Here is an 18,149-nt window from a genome sequence, read left to right as displayed (position 1 = left end):
ATTCTAAAAACTTACTTTAAAAAAAAAAATTTATATTGAAAAATATTTTCTTTTATTGTCAAAAATCTTGAAAATTGAATTCAATGGCTGTTATATCAGCAGCTGGAAAATATAAATCAATACAACTGCATATTTGTTAGGCGACTTTAATTTAATGCAATAACCTACTTAATTATTACGAGTAACACTAACCTAGATTTTTTTTATCACAGAGAAAAGATACAGAGGTAACAAGTATATATTTGTTAAAAAAATACTACTAATAATAAATCAACAAACTATAATATAGTATATATAGAAGAGAGAATAAGTGAATAAAACAGTACTTGTTGAGACTCTAACACAGTTGATATCAATTTATTATAATCAAATATAGTCGATCACTTATATACACGTGAAATCGTGAACAATATTTTTTAAATGTTCACATTATTCATTTTGTTTTTATATTTAACTGTTAATCAATCATATCAGACTAACTATGAACAGTACCAGCAACAAGAAATTCCATTCAGGGAGTACAGTTTTATAGGTAATAGACCTATATTAGATGAATATGATTTTATTGTCATCGGAGCAGGTCCAGGAGGCTGTGTGGTTGCAAACCGTTTATCTGAACAGCCAAACTGGTCAGTACTTTTATTAGAAGCAGGACAAGATGAGTCTATATATACAGATATACCAGCGGCAGTACTATTTTTAGAAAAAACAAATTATCATTGGGGTTATACCGCTGAACCAGTAAAAAACGGTTGTCTGGGTTTTAAAAATAATCGTTGTCCATGGCCAAAAGGAAAAGGCATGGGAGGATCGTCAATTATAAATGCCATGTTTTACACAAGAGGAAAAAAAGAAGATTATGATACAATTGCAGCACTAGGAAATGACGGTTGGGCTTACAATGACGTGTTGCCATATTTCTTAAAATCTGAGAACAATTCAGTACCAGAATATCAAAGTTCACCTTTTCATTCACAAAAAGGAAATTTACATGTTGAACGAGTCAGATATCATTCACCACTCACTGACAAATTTATAGAAGCTGGTGGAGAATTAGGTTTAATTAAAAATATTGACTATACAGTTGATCCGGAAGATGGAGTATCACGTTTACAAGCCACAACATTAAATGGACACAGAGTAAGTGCAATTAATAATTAATAAAAATAATAATCAACTTAAGCCTACTAACTTGTGCAAGTCAAAGACAATGTATTTTACACTTAGAAGTTCTGAACCAACAGCTATTCAGGAAGGTACAGGGATCATTTTTGACAACCTCGTGACTTGTGTGAACGTTTATGAATTAGGTCTGAATTTAAAGATTCAAAGTTTCAAAGTTGAATTAATATGATAACAATAGTTTCTAAAACAAAAACATACAAATAATCTTTATATAAACCTAAATATAGTAATAATTTAGTTTATTTATTAGTATACTAATCTTATTAACAAGTCGGTTACATAAAATATATTTCTAACTTATATGTTATAAGTCAACATTTATTTAAGAAGGAACCGACCAATACATTTAAATACATTCAAAGCACTGAGCATAGTTATATATTTCATAAATTTACATTGTACATCAGTACTTGATAGGCGATAGCTTGGTAAATTACTTTAATAAAATTATTTAATATTAAAATTAAATTAAGTAACGTAATTTAATAATGAAATTGTACTTTGATTTTCAATTTTAATTTTTATGCATTACCTATTTATTGTTTTTCGTAAATGAGCTTCAACAATAATAGGTATAACTTATATTTTATGTCAATGTACAACTTTGTATTTGTTTGTATGTTTTTTTATCTGCTAAATAAATATTGTATTGTATAGGTAAGTGCATCTAAAGCCTTTATTCGTCCAGCCAAAAATCGTCAAAATCTTCATGTGGCAATATTGAGCCAAGTAACAAAAATACTTATTGATCCAAGAACTAAAAAAACAACTGGAGTAGAATTTATAAAAAAAGGAAAACTTAGAACAGTTTATATCAGAAAAGAAGTTATTTTATCTGCTGGACCAATTAATTCACCTCAACTATTAATGTTATCAGGTGTTGGACCGAAAAATCACTTAAAACATCATGATATACAAGTAATCCAAGATTTACCAGTTGGGAAAAACTTACTCGATCACTACGGCACATTGGGTATGTTTAATTTGTGTAGAACGTGTTTGAAATTTGAATAACTTTCAGATTTATGATCTATTTTTCTCTACCAATTATATTTGAACTTGAGAGGGCCTCATGGCTTATACCCACATGACGTGTTGTCTCCGTTTTACAAGTACGTAGCATAATACATATTATGTTTACGCTTAGCAAGTCACGTTTGAAGTAAATTTACTTCTTAAAAATGTTTTAAGGGAAAAAAGTTGATTTTCGCATATAATTATACAATTTTTATGATATTTGTAACGAATCCGGTCATGACATTAGTATATTTGAACCATTAGATAATTTCTTCAGGTTTTGGAGAAATCAATTCCGCGTGGAGCAACTTACAATAATGTGTGATTTGAATTATTTTGAGTCAAAAAATCATAAACATTTTCCTTTTTATAAATAATATTTGAAAGTTAAATTGTAATCTGTAATCAAACAATCTATTAAATATTTATGCCTAGATTTTTTTATAGGTAGATAAATTAAGTCAAATTTTCGGTGATTTTGGATATCTATATGTTACATACAATGTTGCTGTACAAAGTAACTAGATTGTACAAGTTTCATTATACAATTCGCGATGTGTACAATAATCACTGTAAAAATTGCGAAATGTACCTTGTTCAAATCACAAGATTACTGCTAGTTTTAAAGTCTTAATTATTATTAACAAATAAATAGAAATACTGGATATTTTAATGTAAAGTTATATAAATTACAATATAATAAGTGGTATGTTTTAAAAGTATTTTCTTAACAAATATGTATTACATATTAGTATATCATAAAAAATTTTTTTTTTAATTAATATTATTTTCAACTTCACTAATTTTTCTTGATTGTATAATACTATAATCACAATAATATAAGTTGAAATATTGCAGAAGCTCCGATTACAATGCACTAGTCCGTATTAAAATCTGTTTAAATTATATTTCTGAACGACTCAACGACACTACTTATCGTAAAGTCGTTTAGATAAATGTTGTCATTTTTATTGCATTATACCTTTACTAATATGTTAGATTCCGCATTATGTGGGAAAAACAACTCATATGACTATAAGAGATGATATTATACATCTTATTATAGATTCACGTATTTTATTTCATATCACAATGTGTACTGTGTAAACTGTACAGTAATATGTAGTTTTATACGATTTGTAATTTTTATAATATGTTTTTAAATGTTGTGATTTGTTCGATGATTATAGTTTACTAATACGTAAAGATCAGGTGCATGATGCACCGTGCATCTAATTATATATATGATATACTAATATGTAATATTTGTTAAGAAAATACTTTTAAAACATACCAGTTATTAATTATTATATTGTAATTATGATTTTAAATTTTGTGATTTGTACAATGAAGGTATATTTCGCAATTTGTACATTGATTATTGTACATATAGCGAATTGTATAATGAAACTTGTACAATCTAGTTACTTTGTACACCAACATTGTACAATTCGCGATGTGTACAAAAATCACTGTACAAATTGCGAAATGTACAATTCCGGACATTGTATGTAACATATACAAAGAATTACAGTTGAAATTTAAAAATATTATTTGCGGGGTATTAAATAGTTTTAATTATATTATTATATATTATTTAAATCTTATACACAAAAAACATTTTCACATGCAATATTTATTAAAAAACTATTAATTAATTATATTCTTACAACACAGCAAAAATAAATTGAATGTACTTTTCTATTGATAATAAAATTAATCACTTCAGATATAGCAATAATATCTATCTCTCTCTCTATATATATATATAATATATATTTTTTTTTTTTTTAGCTATTAGTTGAAACTATGATAGCTCGACAATTACGATTGTACAGGTACAAAATTAAACATTACAATTATATGATATAGACTAAAATGTTACAGTAATAATATGAATTGAAGACCTATAGGTACATAATGTATATTATATATATATATATATATATATATTATATATATACATGTATACAAAAACCTCTTTACATTGGACCCTCTATTAAATGGAATCCTCCTTATAACGGTAAATGTTAATAGGTCCAGTAAAAATAATATATGAAATTTCTACCTCTCTTTGACGGAAAACTCTTTATAATTGAAAAATGTTTGGTCCCATGCGATTCCGTTATAGAGAGGTTTCACTGTATTAAGTAAATAGTAATAAATGCTGATACTTCATCTTCACTCAGAATCGTTTTTCGTATAATGTACTTACAATGATTTTATCACACTGAACTCAAAATTAACATATCCATTATATTGGCTCATTCAATGTCTACTGCACAGCAGAGTGATATGCACTTGCTCAAATTGTATTATATTTAAAATTAAATAGGTCAAAATTATGATTATTCAAAATCTTTAACTGTCACTTGTCAGGATTATGGCTTATCAGGAATATATAGTATTAGTTCGTACTATTAACTTCACCCTTCATCATGGATCCGATTTAAATCCACAGGACTAGTTTATGAATATAAGACCTATTATGATTATATATTGGTTGGAGGGTGTCTATGTATCTTTCACTAAGTAGCAAATACTAAACTACTACCGAATTCTGGTAATGAAATAGAAGATAACTATTTGGTATATTGGGGTAAGGAGTTTTCGACATATAGTTTATACGGAATACAGTAATGTAATATAATATATTCAAATTGCTTCTGCCCAGATACTGTTTAAAAATTGTAGGTACATAGACACATAGTTCTAAAAACAATGTAGACACTGAACTAGATTCAATTCAATATTAACTTTTGTTTATATATATTATATTCTACAGCTATACAATTTGAAGTAAATCAAACTGGACCAGCACTGACGGAACAAACCATATCAGACCCACATCTATTTGAAGAATGGTTTAAATATGGTCGAGGACCACTAACAGCACCGGCAGGATGTGATGGCTTAGGTTTTATTAGATCACCATCTGGAAAAGAAATTGAATTAATATTTTGTCCCATATCAGATGAACCTAATATGTTTTTCGTTGCTACATTGCTATTGCAACCAGACGGTCGTGGAAGCGTGAGTTTAAAAAGCAATAATCCATTGGATCCACCCATTATGTCATATGATTACTACGAAAACAATAATACCGATTTAGAAGACAATGTATTTGCACTTAAATATGCAGTGAAGTTAGTAGAAGAAACACAGGCATTTAAAGATGTCTCAGCCAAACTAAGTCCAAAACCGTATCCAAATTGTAGCCATCTAGTATTTAGATCAGATGATTATTGGGTGTGTTTATCAAAACACTTGACATATACCTATCATCATCAGTGTAATACATGCAGGATGGGATATGTTGTCAACAACAAGTTACAAGTAATCGGAATTGAAGGGTTAAGAGTTGTGGACTCATCAATATTTCCACATATACCCCATGCACATCTTTATGCCCCGACTTTGATGGTTGGTGAAAAGGGAGCAGATATGATTCGAAGTTATTGGTCAAAGTAATTTATTACTTATATCGTTTTTGAATTATCATATTTATTACGATGTTAATTTTTATAATTGTGTATAAGTTTCCTAAAAGAATTAACTTTAACTTTATAAAAGTTGTATATTTTCTAAAATGTGTATTTAAGTTTTTTATGTAATAAGTTAAAAATTATAACTTAATATATAAGTATATAACTAACATGGCATATACAATTTTCAGTATTATCGCATTTTTCGCATGCACATAGTCATAACAACTTAAATGGTTGGTAAAAAGGGTATATAATATGATACAATGTGTTCGGGCCGGGATCGTTTAATAATAATAGATATATGCGTGTCCGGTCACCGGCTACTTCGTATCGCACACACACACCGACCGACCTGTGTAAAATGTGTATTCGGGTATAGCGACTCAAAGGAAGTGGACGGGGTCGCCGAGCAAGACCAGAGAGTTCTAGTGTGTGGTGGTGTGTGTATGTGTGTATATTGTGTGTGTGTTTTGAAACTTAAATACTAGACGAACAGGTAACTCTAATGAATAACTGGTAACGCGCAGTAGAAATTATTGTAAAAGGTTACAAATGTTACAATATAATAAATGATAATAATAATATGCTTTACGGCCTTTTGGCCCAACAAGTAAAAAGGTATAATAATAATAATAATAATAATAATAATATAGAAATAATATACGTAAATATAAATAACATATGTAAAAACTCGCAATTTTGTCGGTGCTTGGCTGGCCAGCTGCTACCTAAACTAGCCTATATAAATAATTTCACACGTTTAAACACGAAATAATTGAAAAATATAATACATGAAAAATAAATTAAATAATAAATACGCCAATTTGTGACAAGCATATAAAATATATATAAAACAATATATGCGGAGAGCGATTAGCGCTCACAATATAGAGTATAAGTAACAATAATTAATAAAAAATAACAAACTTAGGGACAAATCAGTGGAGATTTGTACACACAATATAATAGTAGAAGTGAATAAAATTGGCGATCAGTGCTTATAAAACGATAATACAATATTAATTGGTGGCGATTCGCGCCCACAATTTCGAAGTATAATGTGACGATTAGCGCACACAAAATAAAATTTAAAACAATAAAAATTGTCCGATTAGCGCACGTAAGAGGCGTTGTTTTGTTAACGCTGGAGAAAAGACTAAAATTATTATAATATTATACGGACGACGTGGACGGACGGGAAGACATACAATTGCGACGACCGTGCTATTTTTCATGGTAGTTTGGCAGCGACTGATTGTGCTTCCTCGCACGTAATCTTGCTATTATATAATTCACATAACAATTAAAACACAAATTTAAACAATAATATAAATAAATAATGATATATGTGACATGTGTGCTTGTGTGTGTGTGAATCGGTCGGCGACAAATATAGGCGGTTGACCTATATAATTGTAGGCTGGCTAGGCGGGCGGTAGATGCTGGGGGTTACTGTCCCGGGCATGGCCGGTTTCCGCCAAAAGTGTACCTTTCCCTTTTCCCCCAATTCACTTTTCCGCCAAATCATAAATTGTTCGATTCCCTTTTCCGCCAAAAGTGTACCTTGCCCTTTTCCCCCAATTCACTTATCCGCCAAATCTAAAAAGTAAGTCTAGAATTTGAATAATGTTTGAATATTATATTATATAAAATATACATGTCTGTCATTATCTATTAAAGATTGAAAAATTATAATATATTATATACATTACATAAATAATTGAAAAACCATTAGGTTGGTATCTAAATAAACATTATTAGGTATTGTGTTAGATTTTTGAGCCCATGAATCGTGAACAGTTGGGTAAAAAACCGTGCAGAATACTTAAATGTTCCGTCCATGTATAATGTGTCAACTTCTTTTAGTAATAAAATATTCGTATAACATGAAAAAATAACAATATTTTTTTGTTTATCATTTATTAACAAAAAATCTTCACCTTGCTTTGTTTTTAAATCTAATGTTTCTAAAAATTCGTGGACTTCTTGTAAATTTGTTGGTTTGGCAGGTAACACTTTTCGTCGAGCTTCATATATATTTTTCCTCAACCTTTTGATGTCTGTCGTAGTAAATTGAGAAGCTTCTACATTTTCTCCAATCTCTTTTAGTATGATTTTGTTTGGTTTATTACTGGTATCATCCACTGCTTTTCTCTTACAGATATTGTTTACAATTTGCCTAGATATTATTGGCCGAATATAAGGCTCATGTGTGTGAATTAAATATTCACAATCATCGTGTACTAGAGCATTATTTTCCGTGTATACTTTTGCTTTGCAATATTTTGTAATACATCGCCAACGAGTTGAACCAGTGGATTTGTTAATTGATCCAATACAGAATTTATAATTATTTAAAACTAATAATGGTTTTCCACGTTTACTTACAATGAATTCAATGAGGTCAGCCATTATGTTACGGTATGTGTGTTTTATAGATTGTCCAAAATCAAAAGTGTAGTTTTTATTGACAAGTTAAAAAATTTAACTAATGAAATACACTAAAATGTTATTTTATGAATATTATATTTTACTGTTAATAACGCGATTAGGTTCAAAAGAAGTAATAAACTCAATAGTAAGTTATAGTTTATCGAGAACGGTTAGAAAGCGACTAGGCTGCGTACTATTATAGGTACAATAACGGTTGGTTTCGTACGTATCATACAACTGTCAACTGTAACAATATAACTGATACAACAAGCAAGATTAGCAATATAAATCGATAGCGTTTGGGAAATAATCCCGATAATCAGTGATAAATTTATCATTTGGTTGAAATTACGGTACGTTATATATATATATCATTATAGTACAAACTTTTTAATGTATATAAAATTAAAATAAAATTATAATTTATAATATATTAAAATATGACTAACATGCATATTGTATATAATATAATATTTAAATTATACTAGACTTACTTTTTAGATTTGGCGGAAAAGGGCAAGGTAGGGTTTTGGCGGAAAAGGGAATCGAACAATTTATGATTTGGCGGAAAAGTGAATTGGGGGAAAAGGGAAAGGTACACTTTTGGCGGAAACGGGTAACTCCCACTGTCCCTATTAGTGGTCGCAAACACAATGTTTTTTATTACCTACCTAGATAGGTAATTGAATAGAAAAAAAATGTTTATTATAATTATTTATATTTGTAATTTTAAATAATTATTGTTTATTATGTTCATTGTATCCTTTAATTGTCCTTGTATATATGGTAGCTGTATTTTCTACTTTTAACTGTAGTAGTATAATTATTGGATTATATATAATTTTTATACATAATTTCTTTTTAAATAATTTATACAAATATACGTAAATTATTTATTCAGTCTTAATTATTGTTGAATTAGAATTTTTATTTGACAAGTATTAATAGTTCTTTGGGGGAAAAAACACCAATTTACTATAATAATGTAAATAATTATAATAAAGATTATTACACCTACACAATTAAAAAAATGAAATAATTGGGAGAATATTGGAAACTACACTTTGATGTACAGCAGGCATTGAGTGTAGTAATTTACCCAGGGCCGGCCCATGGTATTTTGACGCCCCGGGCAGTTTTTTGAAAGGCGCCCTTAATCAAAGGCTCCATAAAACATTTAATACTTTTTATACTTACCTACATATTTTGTTAAAAATTAAACTTATGGATAGGTAAAGGATTGCACAACTTTTTGGATACAATTTATAGACTTATCGGCTGTAGCACATACTTTTTTCATTTTTGGTTTTCCCGAGTTAATGAATATAATATATTATCATTGTATATTATTTGTAATATAATAATAAAAACTGGAAAGTGGAGTAAAATCTATAAAAAAAAAATATATAACAGAATATTCTGTCATAGATAATTTAGCCATTTAGCTATATTATTGTCAATGTGAATAAAATATATTACGCTAAAATTTATAAAATATTCGTATATTATATGCACCCCTAAAAAAGTAGCTTCCCCGGCTACCACCCGGTTCGCCCGTATCTTGGACCGGCACTGAATTTATCCCATCATTGAGAAGGTAACTGTAATGAAAGTGTCAAAATAAATTTAAATTCAATAATACATAATTGCAAATGAAAAAAGCGTGTAAGTGGCTAATGATGCTCTGGCTATGCATAAGGTTAGGTCACATCTAAAGAGTCACTGTAATTGTTGTGTTAAATTTAAATTTAATTATGTAAAATCATTGTATTCGCAAAACGAGAAAGCGAAGACATAGACGTTCCGTCAGTATATTAGATGATATAATTGTAAAATTAAAATAATTAAGTTTACTGTTAGGTATTAATATAACACTAGGTTAAATTAAATTTTGTTAAAAGATTACATTCGAAAACGTTATAGTGTTTAAAATATTACTTAAAATTTACTCTAAAAATCTTGAGTACCTATATGAACAATATTTTTAAATTACAATAAAAAACCTAAAATCGTCATTATTGATTTTAGTATGTAATTTTGTCTAAATTTGAATTTAAAATTTCTATAAAAAAATAACTGTGTTTATATTGTGTTAAGATTTTAAATTTCCAATTCTTAACTATAACAATTGAATATTTTATAGTTTTTAAGCTAAAAAATAATTTGTATATTTTCAACATTTTGATAAATATTGTAAAAATTAGAACTTTAAATATTCATAAAAAAAATTCATGTGCGCGGATCTCTAATATTTTTCAACTTCTGTAAGTATAATTACTTATCAATAACCTTGTAGTGAATTTTTAGGCATTTTAACCCTCCCCCTCCAAAAAAAATAAAAAATATCTATAAATATATAATATTAATTTATTGACATTTATAGAGAAAAAACTAAACAATTAAAAAAAAAGTTTATAGTAAAATATCTCAAAATAAGTCAAAATACTATAAAAAATTTAAGTACCTACCTATTATTATAAGTTTTTGAATAAAAACAAAATAAGTAAATTATTCAAATTATTGTATGAGAACTTATTAATTTACGGTGAATATCCAAATGTCTAACTTTAAATGCTTGGAAAAAATCTATTTGACTTTCCGGTTAACTTTTTTTTGTTAAATTAAAATAAAAAAGTTTTCGTAACTTTTACGTGTTTTGTCAACATTTTAACTTCAGAGTTATAAAGAGTTATAAGACGCTCATAAAAAATATTATTTTGGATCTACACTTGACTTTTTATATATGGTTGTAAATCAAAAACTAATCACTGTAAATACTTGAAATTTTCACCAAATGTTTATGTTAGTGTTATCTATATACAGTTTAATTTTCAAAAATTTTTGACTTTTTTTGAGTTATTTATAGCCCACTGAAATTTACACTTTTTTTGAGAATTTTTTTTTGAAGTGTCGGTAAAAAAATGTTGGACGACCAAAAAAACTTGAAAATTTAATACAAGGTTCCTTATGAGTTTTTCTTATTGTAGCTAAAAAAAATTAAAAATCGTAAGTCACAATTTTTTTTAATAAGCTTTTATAGTTCAAAATTTTACGAAATCTGTCGAAAACGCGAAAATTTGCAAGTAATTTTGAAGTTGAAAAATCATAAATTTGTTTGTGTTTTTAACTAAGGATTATAAATACAGCACTAAGTTTTTCATAAGTTTTCCTTCAAGTTGCTATAGGGAAAACTTGAAGCATCATTATAGGAAAAATTTTAAGTGCGTTTGAATTTTAAATTTTTACGAAATAGCGTAACGATAACGATTTATCCTCAAACGATTTTAAACATTTGTTATTATTCAAAAAGTATAAGTCGTAGATTATACTTGAAAATTTTACCAGTTATTTAGATTGGCATTTTATTTACATGATTTAATTTTCAAAATATTCTGACTTTTTTGAGGTATTTATAGACAACTGAAATTTTCAATTTTTCTAAAAATTTTTTTTGAAGTGTCGATAAAATTTTACAAAGTTCCTGATAAGTTATTCTTTTAGTGATTAAAAAATCGTAAGAATACATAAGCACAATTTTTTTATTAGCATTTGAAGTTCAAATATTGACCTAATACGTAAAAATTACGGCAATGTTCAAATTATCTTGGATAGAAATTCATAAAAGTTTTTCTTTTTAGATCTAAGATTTGAAAATTTTTAATAATCTATAATATATCCTAGACAGATAAAACGTCTCCGCTCAGAATCGTTTTTCGTATACAATGATATAATATCATTGGATTCAAATTTAATTCCATCCATTACACTATTACAGTAGGTAACCCACTTGTAACATACTGTACAGCAGAGAGACATCCACGACTTACCAGCTTTTTTTAATTGATAGATATTTTGTTTTTTTGTCCTAGATCTTAAAGGTTTTAAATAAATGTCTGTTATTTCAATAACAGGAAAAACCAATCAACTACTACTATTATTTCAACCACTTTAATTTATTCCAATAACCTACTTAAGTATTAGACACTGACCTAGTTTTATTGATCTTTGTAAGGATACTTGCATATATTTGTATAATAAAAGATACAAATTATATATTATTACAGTGGAGGGAGGAAGAACGTAAAACAGTGATTTTTAAGATTCTGATACGGTTGATATTAGGTTATTATAACCAACTAGTCGATCACTTATATGCACATGATATCATGAAAGATATTTTTATAATGTACACATTATTAATTTTATTTTTATATTTAACTGTTAGTCAAGCATATCAGTCAACATATGAACAGTACCAGCAACAAGAAATTCCATTCAGGGAGTACAGTTTTATAGGTAATAGACCTATATTAGATGAATATGATTTTATTGTCATCGGAGCAGGTCCAGGAGGCTGTGTGGTTGCAAACCGTTTATCTGAACAGCTAAACTGGTCAGTACTTTTATTAGAAGCAGGACAAGATGAGACTATATACACCGATATACCAGCGGCAGTACCATTTTTAGAAGCAACAAACTACAATTGGGGTTATACCGCTGAACCAGTAAAAAACGGTTGTCTGGGTTTTAAAAATAATCGTTGTCCATGGCCAAAAGGAAAAGGCATGGGAGGATCGTCAATTATAAATGCCATGATTTACACAAGAGGAAAAAAAGAAGATTATGATACAATTGCAGCACTAGGAAATGCCGGTTGGGCTTACAATGACGTGTTGCCATATTTCTTAAAATCTGAGAACAATTCAATACCAGAATATCAAAGTTCGCCTTTCCATTCACATAAAGGAAATTTACATGTTGAACGAGTCAGATATCATTCACCATTCACTGACAAATTCATAGGAGCTGGTGGAGAATTAGGATTAAAAAAAAATATTGATTATACAATTAATCCGGAATATGGAGTATCTCGTGTACAAGCCACAACATTAAATGGACACAGAGTGAGTACAATCAATTAATTAATAAGAATACAAATTTCAAATCTTATTAGAAAGTTGGTCACATAAAATTTATTTCAAACTTTTAAGTTATAAGTCAACATTTATTTAAGAAAGAACCGACCTATACGTATAAATACATTTAAAGTACTGAGCATAGTTATATATTTCATAAATTTTCTGTAATCCATTCTATTTCATTTTATTTTGAAATCAATTGTACATCATTACTTGATAGCTTGGTAAATTACTTTAATAAAAATAAAAATATAATTAAGTAACGTAATTTAATAATGAAATTGTACTTTGATTTTCAATTTTAATTTTTATGCGTTATTTATTTATTGTTTTTCGTAAATGAGCTTCAACAATAATAGGTATAACTTATATTTTAAGTCAATGTACAACTTTGTATTTGTTTGTATGTTTTTTTATCTGCTAAATAAATATTGTATTGTATAGGTAAGTGCATCTAAAGCCTTTATTCGTCCAGCCAAAAATCGTCAAAATCTTCATGTGGCAATATTGAGCCAAGTAACAAAAATACTTATTGATCCAAGAACTAAAAAAACAACTGGAGTAGAATTTATAAAAAAAGGAAAACTTAGAACAGTTTATATCAGAAAAGAGGTTATTTTATCTGCTGGACCAATTAAATCACCTCAATTATTAATGTTATCAGGCGTTGGACCGAAAAATCACTTAAAACATCATGGTATACAAGTAATCCAAGATTTACCAGTTGGGAAAAACTTACTCGATCACTACGGCACATTGGGTATGTTTAATTTTTGTAGAATATGTTTGAATAACTTTCAAATTTAACATCTATAATTTTCTACCAAGTATATTCGAACTTAAAGTATAAATTCCAATAGAACCGACTATTTAGATAATGATAATATGAAAACATAATTAAATTTGTCATGATTTTGTTACTTGAAATTCACTTCCAAATTATTTAATTTAATCTTTGTCTTACACTCATGAAATATATTTTATTCTTTCTGTAGTCTATAATTTTTTTATTGTTATTACACTATTGAAATTAAAATATCATTAGGTAGAAATAATTATTATAACATTGCATTACAATATCAATTTTTAAAATAGACAATATGGAAAACGAATCTAAGTTAATTATTATTTATTATTATCTTACTTCAGAAAAAGAACAACCATCACTGGTATGACTTAATATTCTGAAATATCAGCTTATATCACGTATCTGTGTATGTGTTTATGATTTTTATTCGTTATTCCGTCAATAAAAATTTAACAAATTTATATCATAATCTATTAGGGTAAAATTTCTAAGCAGCTAGTGCATGTTGCGTCTGGTCGATTCATTATCAAAGACACTATTATTCTGTATAAATACAAACCAATTTTGAAAGTAAAATTTATATTGAAAAAAATAAATTGTGACATTACACAGAAAATCGTACATTATCGTGTTGTTTAGTAGGTTGTTTTGATAATACATTATCTGATCAAAATCTAACGGAATTATGTTACCGAAATGATAAAATGTATGGAACCGTGATGCTTTGCCGAGGAAAAATGGGTCTATGTATTTGATATAAGCATTTTTTTGGTGTTGTTGACAAATCCATTTACATATTTACTATATTAAATCCAATAGACAACTTATTCTGGTCCTGGATAATTCAATTTTAAGTAAAGCTATTTTCTATGATGTTTCTTTTTTTAATATATTTCTTTTATTATTTGTATCTATATATACCAAATGTAGTAAAATGTGTTATACGTAATACAGTAATTTAAATATAATACATTCAAATTGCTTCTGTCTAGAGACTTTTTGAAAATTATGCGCTTTTTAAAAACAATGTAGATTTATTTTTAGTTATATGTTACGTATTATATAATATACCAATGTTTTTAAATATTCTATTTAGGTATAAAATTTGAAGTAAATCAAACTGGACCAGCACTGACGGAACAAACCATATCAGACCCACATCTATTTGAAGAATGGTTCAAATATGGCCGAGGACCTTTAACAGCACCAGCAGGAAGTGATGGCTTAGGTTATATAAGAGCACCATCCGGCAAAGGGATTGAATTAATCTTTATTCCCACATCAGATGAAACTAATATGTTTATGGTTGCTACATTGTTATTGCAACCAGACGGTCGTGGAAGCGTGAGTTTGAAAAGTAAAAATCCATTGGATCCACCCATTATGTCATATGATTACTACGAAAACAATAATACCGATTTAGAAGACAATGTATTTGCACTTAAATATGCAGTGAAGTTAGTAGAAGAAACACAGGCATTTAAAGATGTCTCAGCTAAACTAAGTCCAAAACCGTACCCAAAATGTGAACATTTACTATTTAAATCTGATGATTATTGGGCTTGTGTGTCAAAACACCAAACAAATACCTATCATCATCAGTGTAATACATGCAGGATGGGAGATGTTGTCAATAACAAGTTACAAGTAATCGGAATTGAAGGGTTAAGAGTTGTGGACTCATCAATATTTCCACATATACCCCATGCACATCTTTATGCCCCGACTTTGATGGTTGGTGAAAAGGGAGCAGATATGATTCGAAGTTATTGGTCAAAGTAATTTATTACTCATATCATTTTTCAATTATTATATTTATTTATTTATATTCAAGTATTTTATTCAAAATTTATATATTTTTATCATTATGTATGTTGAAAATTACTAAAAAATAAACTTTCACTATAAAAGTTTTATCTCTTCTAAATTATGTATTTTAGTAGGTATTTTAGATGTTTACCTACTAAAATTTAATAGTTAATGTTATATAATAAATTCAAATTAATTTTTCTATGTGACCTAAAATTTAATTTTCAGTAATTCTTTTAAAGTTTAAATGTATAACATAGAATTTTTAGTATTTCTGCACATAACACATACACCTACTAACAGTTTAGATATAACCGTGCTAATAAGGATTCACTGTAACAGATGTGTTAAATTTAAATTCAATGATAAATATCATATAAAACTTTGTAATACCTACCCATTAGAATTAATATTGATACATTTAATCATGTACCTTCGCCTATTTAATAAGTATATAATCTGTTTAGCTAGACTTATAAGTAAAAATAAATAAAAGTAATAAAGTATAATATAGTCATATATAGGTAATATAAGAAACTAATAGGTAACTAGTTAGATATGGGCAACATGATTTTTGGGTATAAAGTTTTGTTTTAAAATTATATTTCTCAATAATAAGTATGATATACCTATTTATTTATTTCGATAAACGGGGTAGGTACATCAAAGCTCCTTTTTAAAGACGGTATTATAAAAATAGTGGAGACGGTTTGTCGCAGCTAAGAATCATTGTTCATTGTATACTATATTATTTTTAAATGAATTTAAATTTAACACATTCATTACAGTGGCTACCTCATCTATGGCATGGTATTCTTGACATGTTTACTATACAGCAGATCGAGAGCTCCAGTTATTTGTTATTTAATATTTTAATAAAAAGAAGAAAAACATGATGATTACATATAAATGTATATAAATATGTAAATAATAATTATTTAACATAAAAAAAACCTTTGTTTATAATGTTGATATGTGATGAATTATAATATATTAATATGTGTCTAAAGGTGAAAACCTTAACTGATACACCTTAAAACAGGGGTTGACTTTTTGATGTCAAGGGCCATAAATAAATTGTATAGGTAACATTTTTTTACACGCCACAATTTGAATACACATTTTTTTATTTTAAACAAAAATTTATAATCATATGAAATTTAGTTTCTTTAATCTAAAAACAACAAATTTTAATTCGCAGTTTCTAGTTCATACTATATATTATGTTAGTTCTTATTTTTAAATAAACTATAATTTTCACTCGTGGGTCACATAAAAGTAAAACGAGGGCCACACGCGTCCGTGGGTTACAGACCCCTTCCTTAAAGCATTATGTTAAATTAAAATCCATCCTACACCACTATAAAACCTTATCATTCTCACCACTTGGTGTCTTTAATCTCCGTAAATATTGGTGTCCCGTCAATAGATATAGAGGATAATTGATAGCGCGTCAATAGATAGTGGTCAATTTATAGCGCGTAAATTGATCGCGAGCGACTTTTGATAGTATGACAATTTGTAGCGTCGTATAGAATTCAATAATACAACAAATATTAACCGAAAAAACCAAATAAAACTGATAAAAAATATCATAATCGGAAACTTAATATTACTATCTAAAATAATATGGGCAATATAAATAATGAGACCACTTAATTCAATACCTACACTAGTACAGTATAATAGGTACCTATATAATACTATACACTATATCAGTTGTCAGTCGGTACAACACCATACAACAGTATACTACTTCTAAAAATTATGTATAGTAATTTTAAAATGTCTTTAAAATATATAAAAATTGAAAGAGGTTCAAATATATGGTGGTTTTATGTACCATTTCCAATAAATATATGGAACTGCTATTCTTTAGTGTCTGCTGATTTACCCTGAACAAATAACTCCGTAGAAGGGTGGCACAATTGTTTTTCTGCAATGTTAAACTCCTCATCGCACCCAACAATATGGAAGTTCATAAATGCGTTGCAAAAAGAGAAGCAAGTAATCAGAATGAAAATAGAGCAATATGTTGCTTATATAATTTTAATTATGACTTGCAATATTTATAACTATAGTATATTTTATTAAATAATTGTTTGGTTATTTAATTCTTCAGGGCTCTACAAATTGTCATATTATCAAAAGTCGCTCGCGATTAATTTATGCGCTATAAATTGACCGCTATCAATTATCCGCTATCTATTGACGTATATCCGTAAATATTACACTGTCTATTATCGAATTTGTACAATTTCAATTGTTATATAATTATGTTAATAATTGTTAATCAAATATTTCCCATCTTATGAATTTAGCTGTGGTAGTTATGAGTCATAGAAATTGACTTCCGACATGATGTAGGTAGGTAGGTACAAACCAAATAATGAATATAAAAAACCGATGGTCAAACGATGTACATTTATTATAATATTGTTTTGCTTGTTGTTAGAATTTACGACACTGTGCAAACTTGGTTCTTTAAGA

The 18,149-nt window shown here is 27.8% G+C and overlaps 2 protein-coding genes across 2 annotated transcripts; both read left to right on the top strand.

The window, feature by feature from the left end:
* The first annotated feature begins 408 nt into the window (after positions 1-408).
* On the top strand, positions 409-7,319 carry LOC107172421 (glucose dehydrogenase [FAD, quinone]-like). Its single transcript, XM_089226300.1, has 3 exons — positions 409-1,140; positions 1,843-2,158; positions 4,988-7,319. The coding sequence occupies exons 1-3, from the start codon at positions 421-423 to the stop codon at positions 5,671-5,673; spliced, it is 1,722 nt and encodes a 573-aa protein (XP_089082426.1). The 5' UTR covers positions 409-420; the 3' UTR covers positions 5,674-7,319.
* Positions 7,320-12,236: 4,917 nt separating this feature from the next.
* On the top strand, positions 12,237-15,764 carry LOC107161751 (glucose dehydrogenase [FAD, quinone]-like). Its single transcript, XM_015508272.2, has 3 exons — positions 12,237-13,027; positions 13,487-13,802; positions 14,947-15,764. Exons 1-3 carry the CDS (start codon positions 12,290-12,292, stop codon positions 15,630-15,632), a joined length of 1,740 nt encoding a protein of 579 aa, XP_015363758.2. The 5' UTR covers positions 12,237-12,289; the 3' UTR covers positions 15,633-15,764.
* Positions 15,765-18,149: the final 2,385 nt, after the last annotated feature.

The sequence above is a fragment of the Diuraphis noxia genome, unplaced genomic scaffold, assembly GCF_037042655.1.
Source record: "Diuraphis noxia isolate RWA-SAM2 unplaced genomic scaffold, SU_Dnox_SAM2 contig0004, whole genome shotgun sequence".
NCBI classification, from domain to species: Eukaryota; Metazoa; Arthropoda; class Insecta; order Hemiptera; family Aphididae; genus Diuraphis; species Diuraphis noxia.
The sequence above is the reverse complement of the archived record's forward strand: the minus strand, read 5'-3'. Positions and strand labels throughout refer to the sequence as shown.

Coding starts and splice junctions, on each gene's coding strand:
- LOC107172421 (XM_089226300.1), top strand. CDS start 421: ATGTTCACATTATTCATTTTGTTTTTATATTTAACTGTTAATCAATCA. Junction 1,141..1,842: donor CAACATTAAATGGACACAGA/GTAAGTGCAATT, acceptor TGTATTGTATAG/GTAAGTGCATCTAAAGCCTT. Junction 2,159..4,987: donor CGATCACTACGGCACATTGG/GTATGTTTAATT, acceptor TATATTCTACAG/CTATACAATTTGAAGTAAAT.
- LOC107161751 (XM_015508272.2), top strand. CDS start 12,290: ATGAAAGATATTTTTATAATGTACACATTATTAATTTTATTTTTATAT. Junction 13,028..13,486: donor CAACATTAAATGGACACAGA/GTGAGTACAATC, acceptor TGTATTGTATAG/GTAAGTGCATCTAAAGCCTT. Junction 13,803..14,946: donor CGATCACTACGGCACATTGG/GTATGTTTAATT, acceptor TATTCTATTTAG/GTATAAAATTTGAAGTAAAT.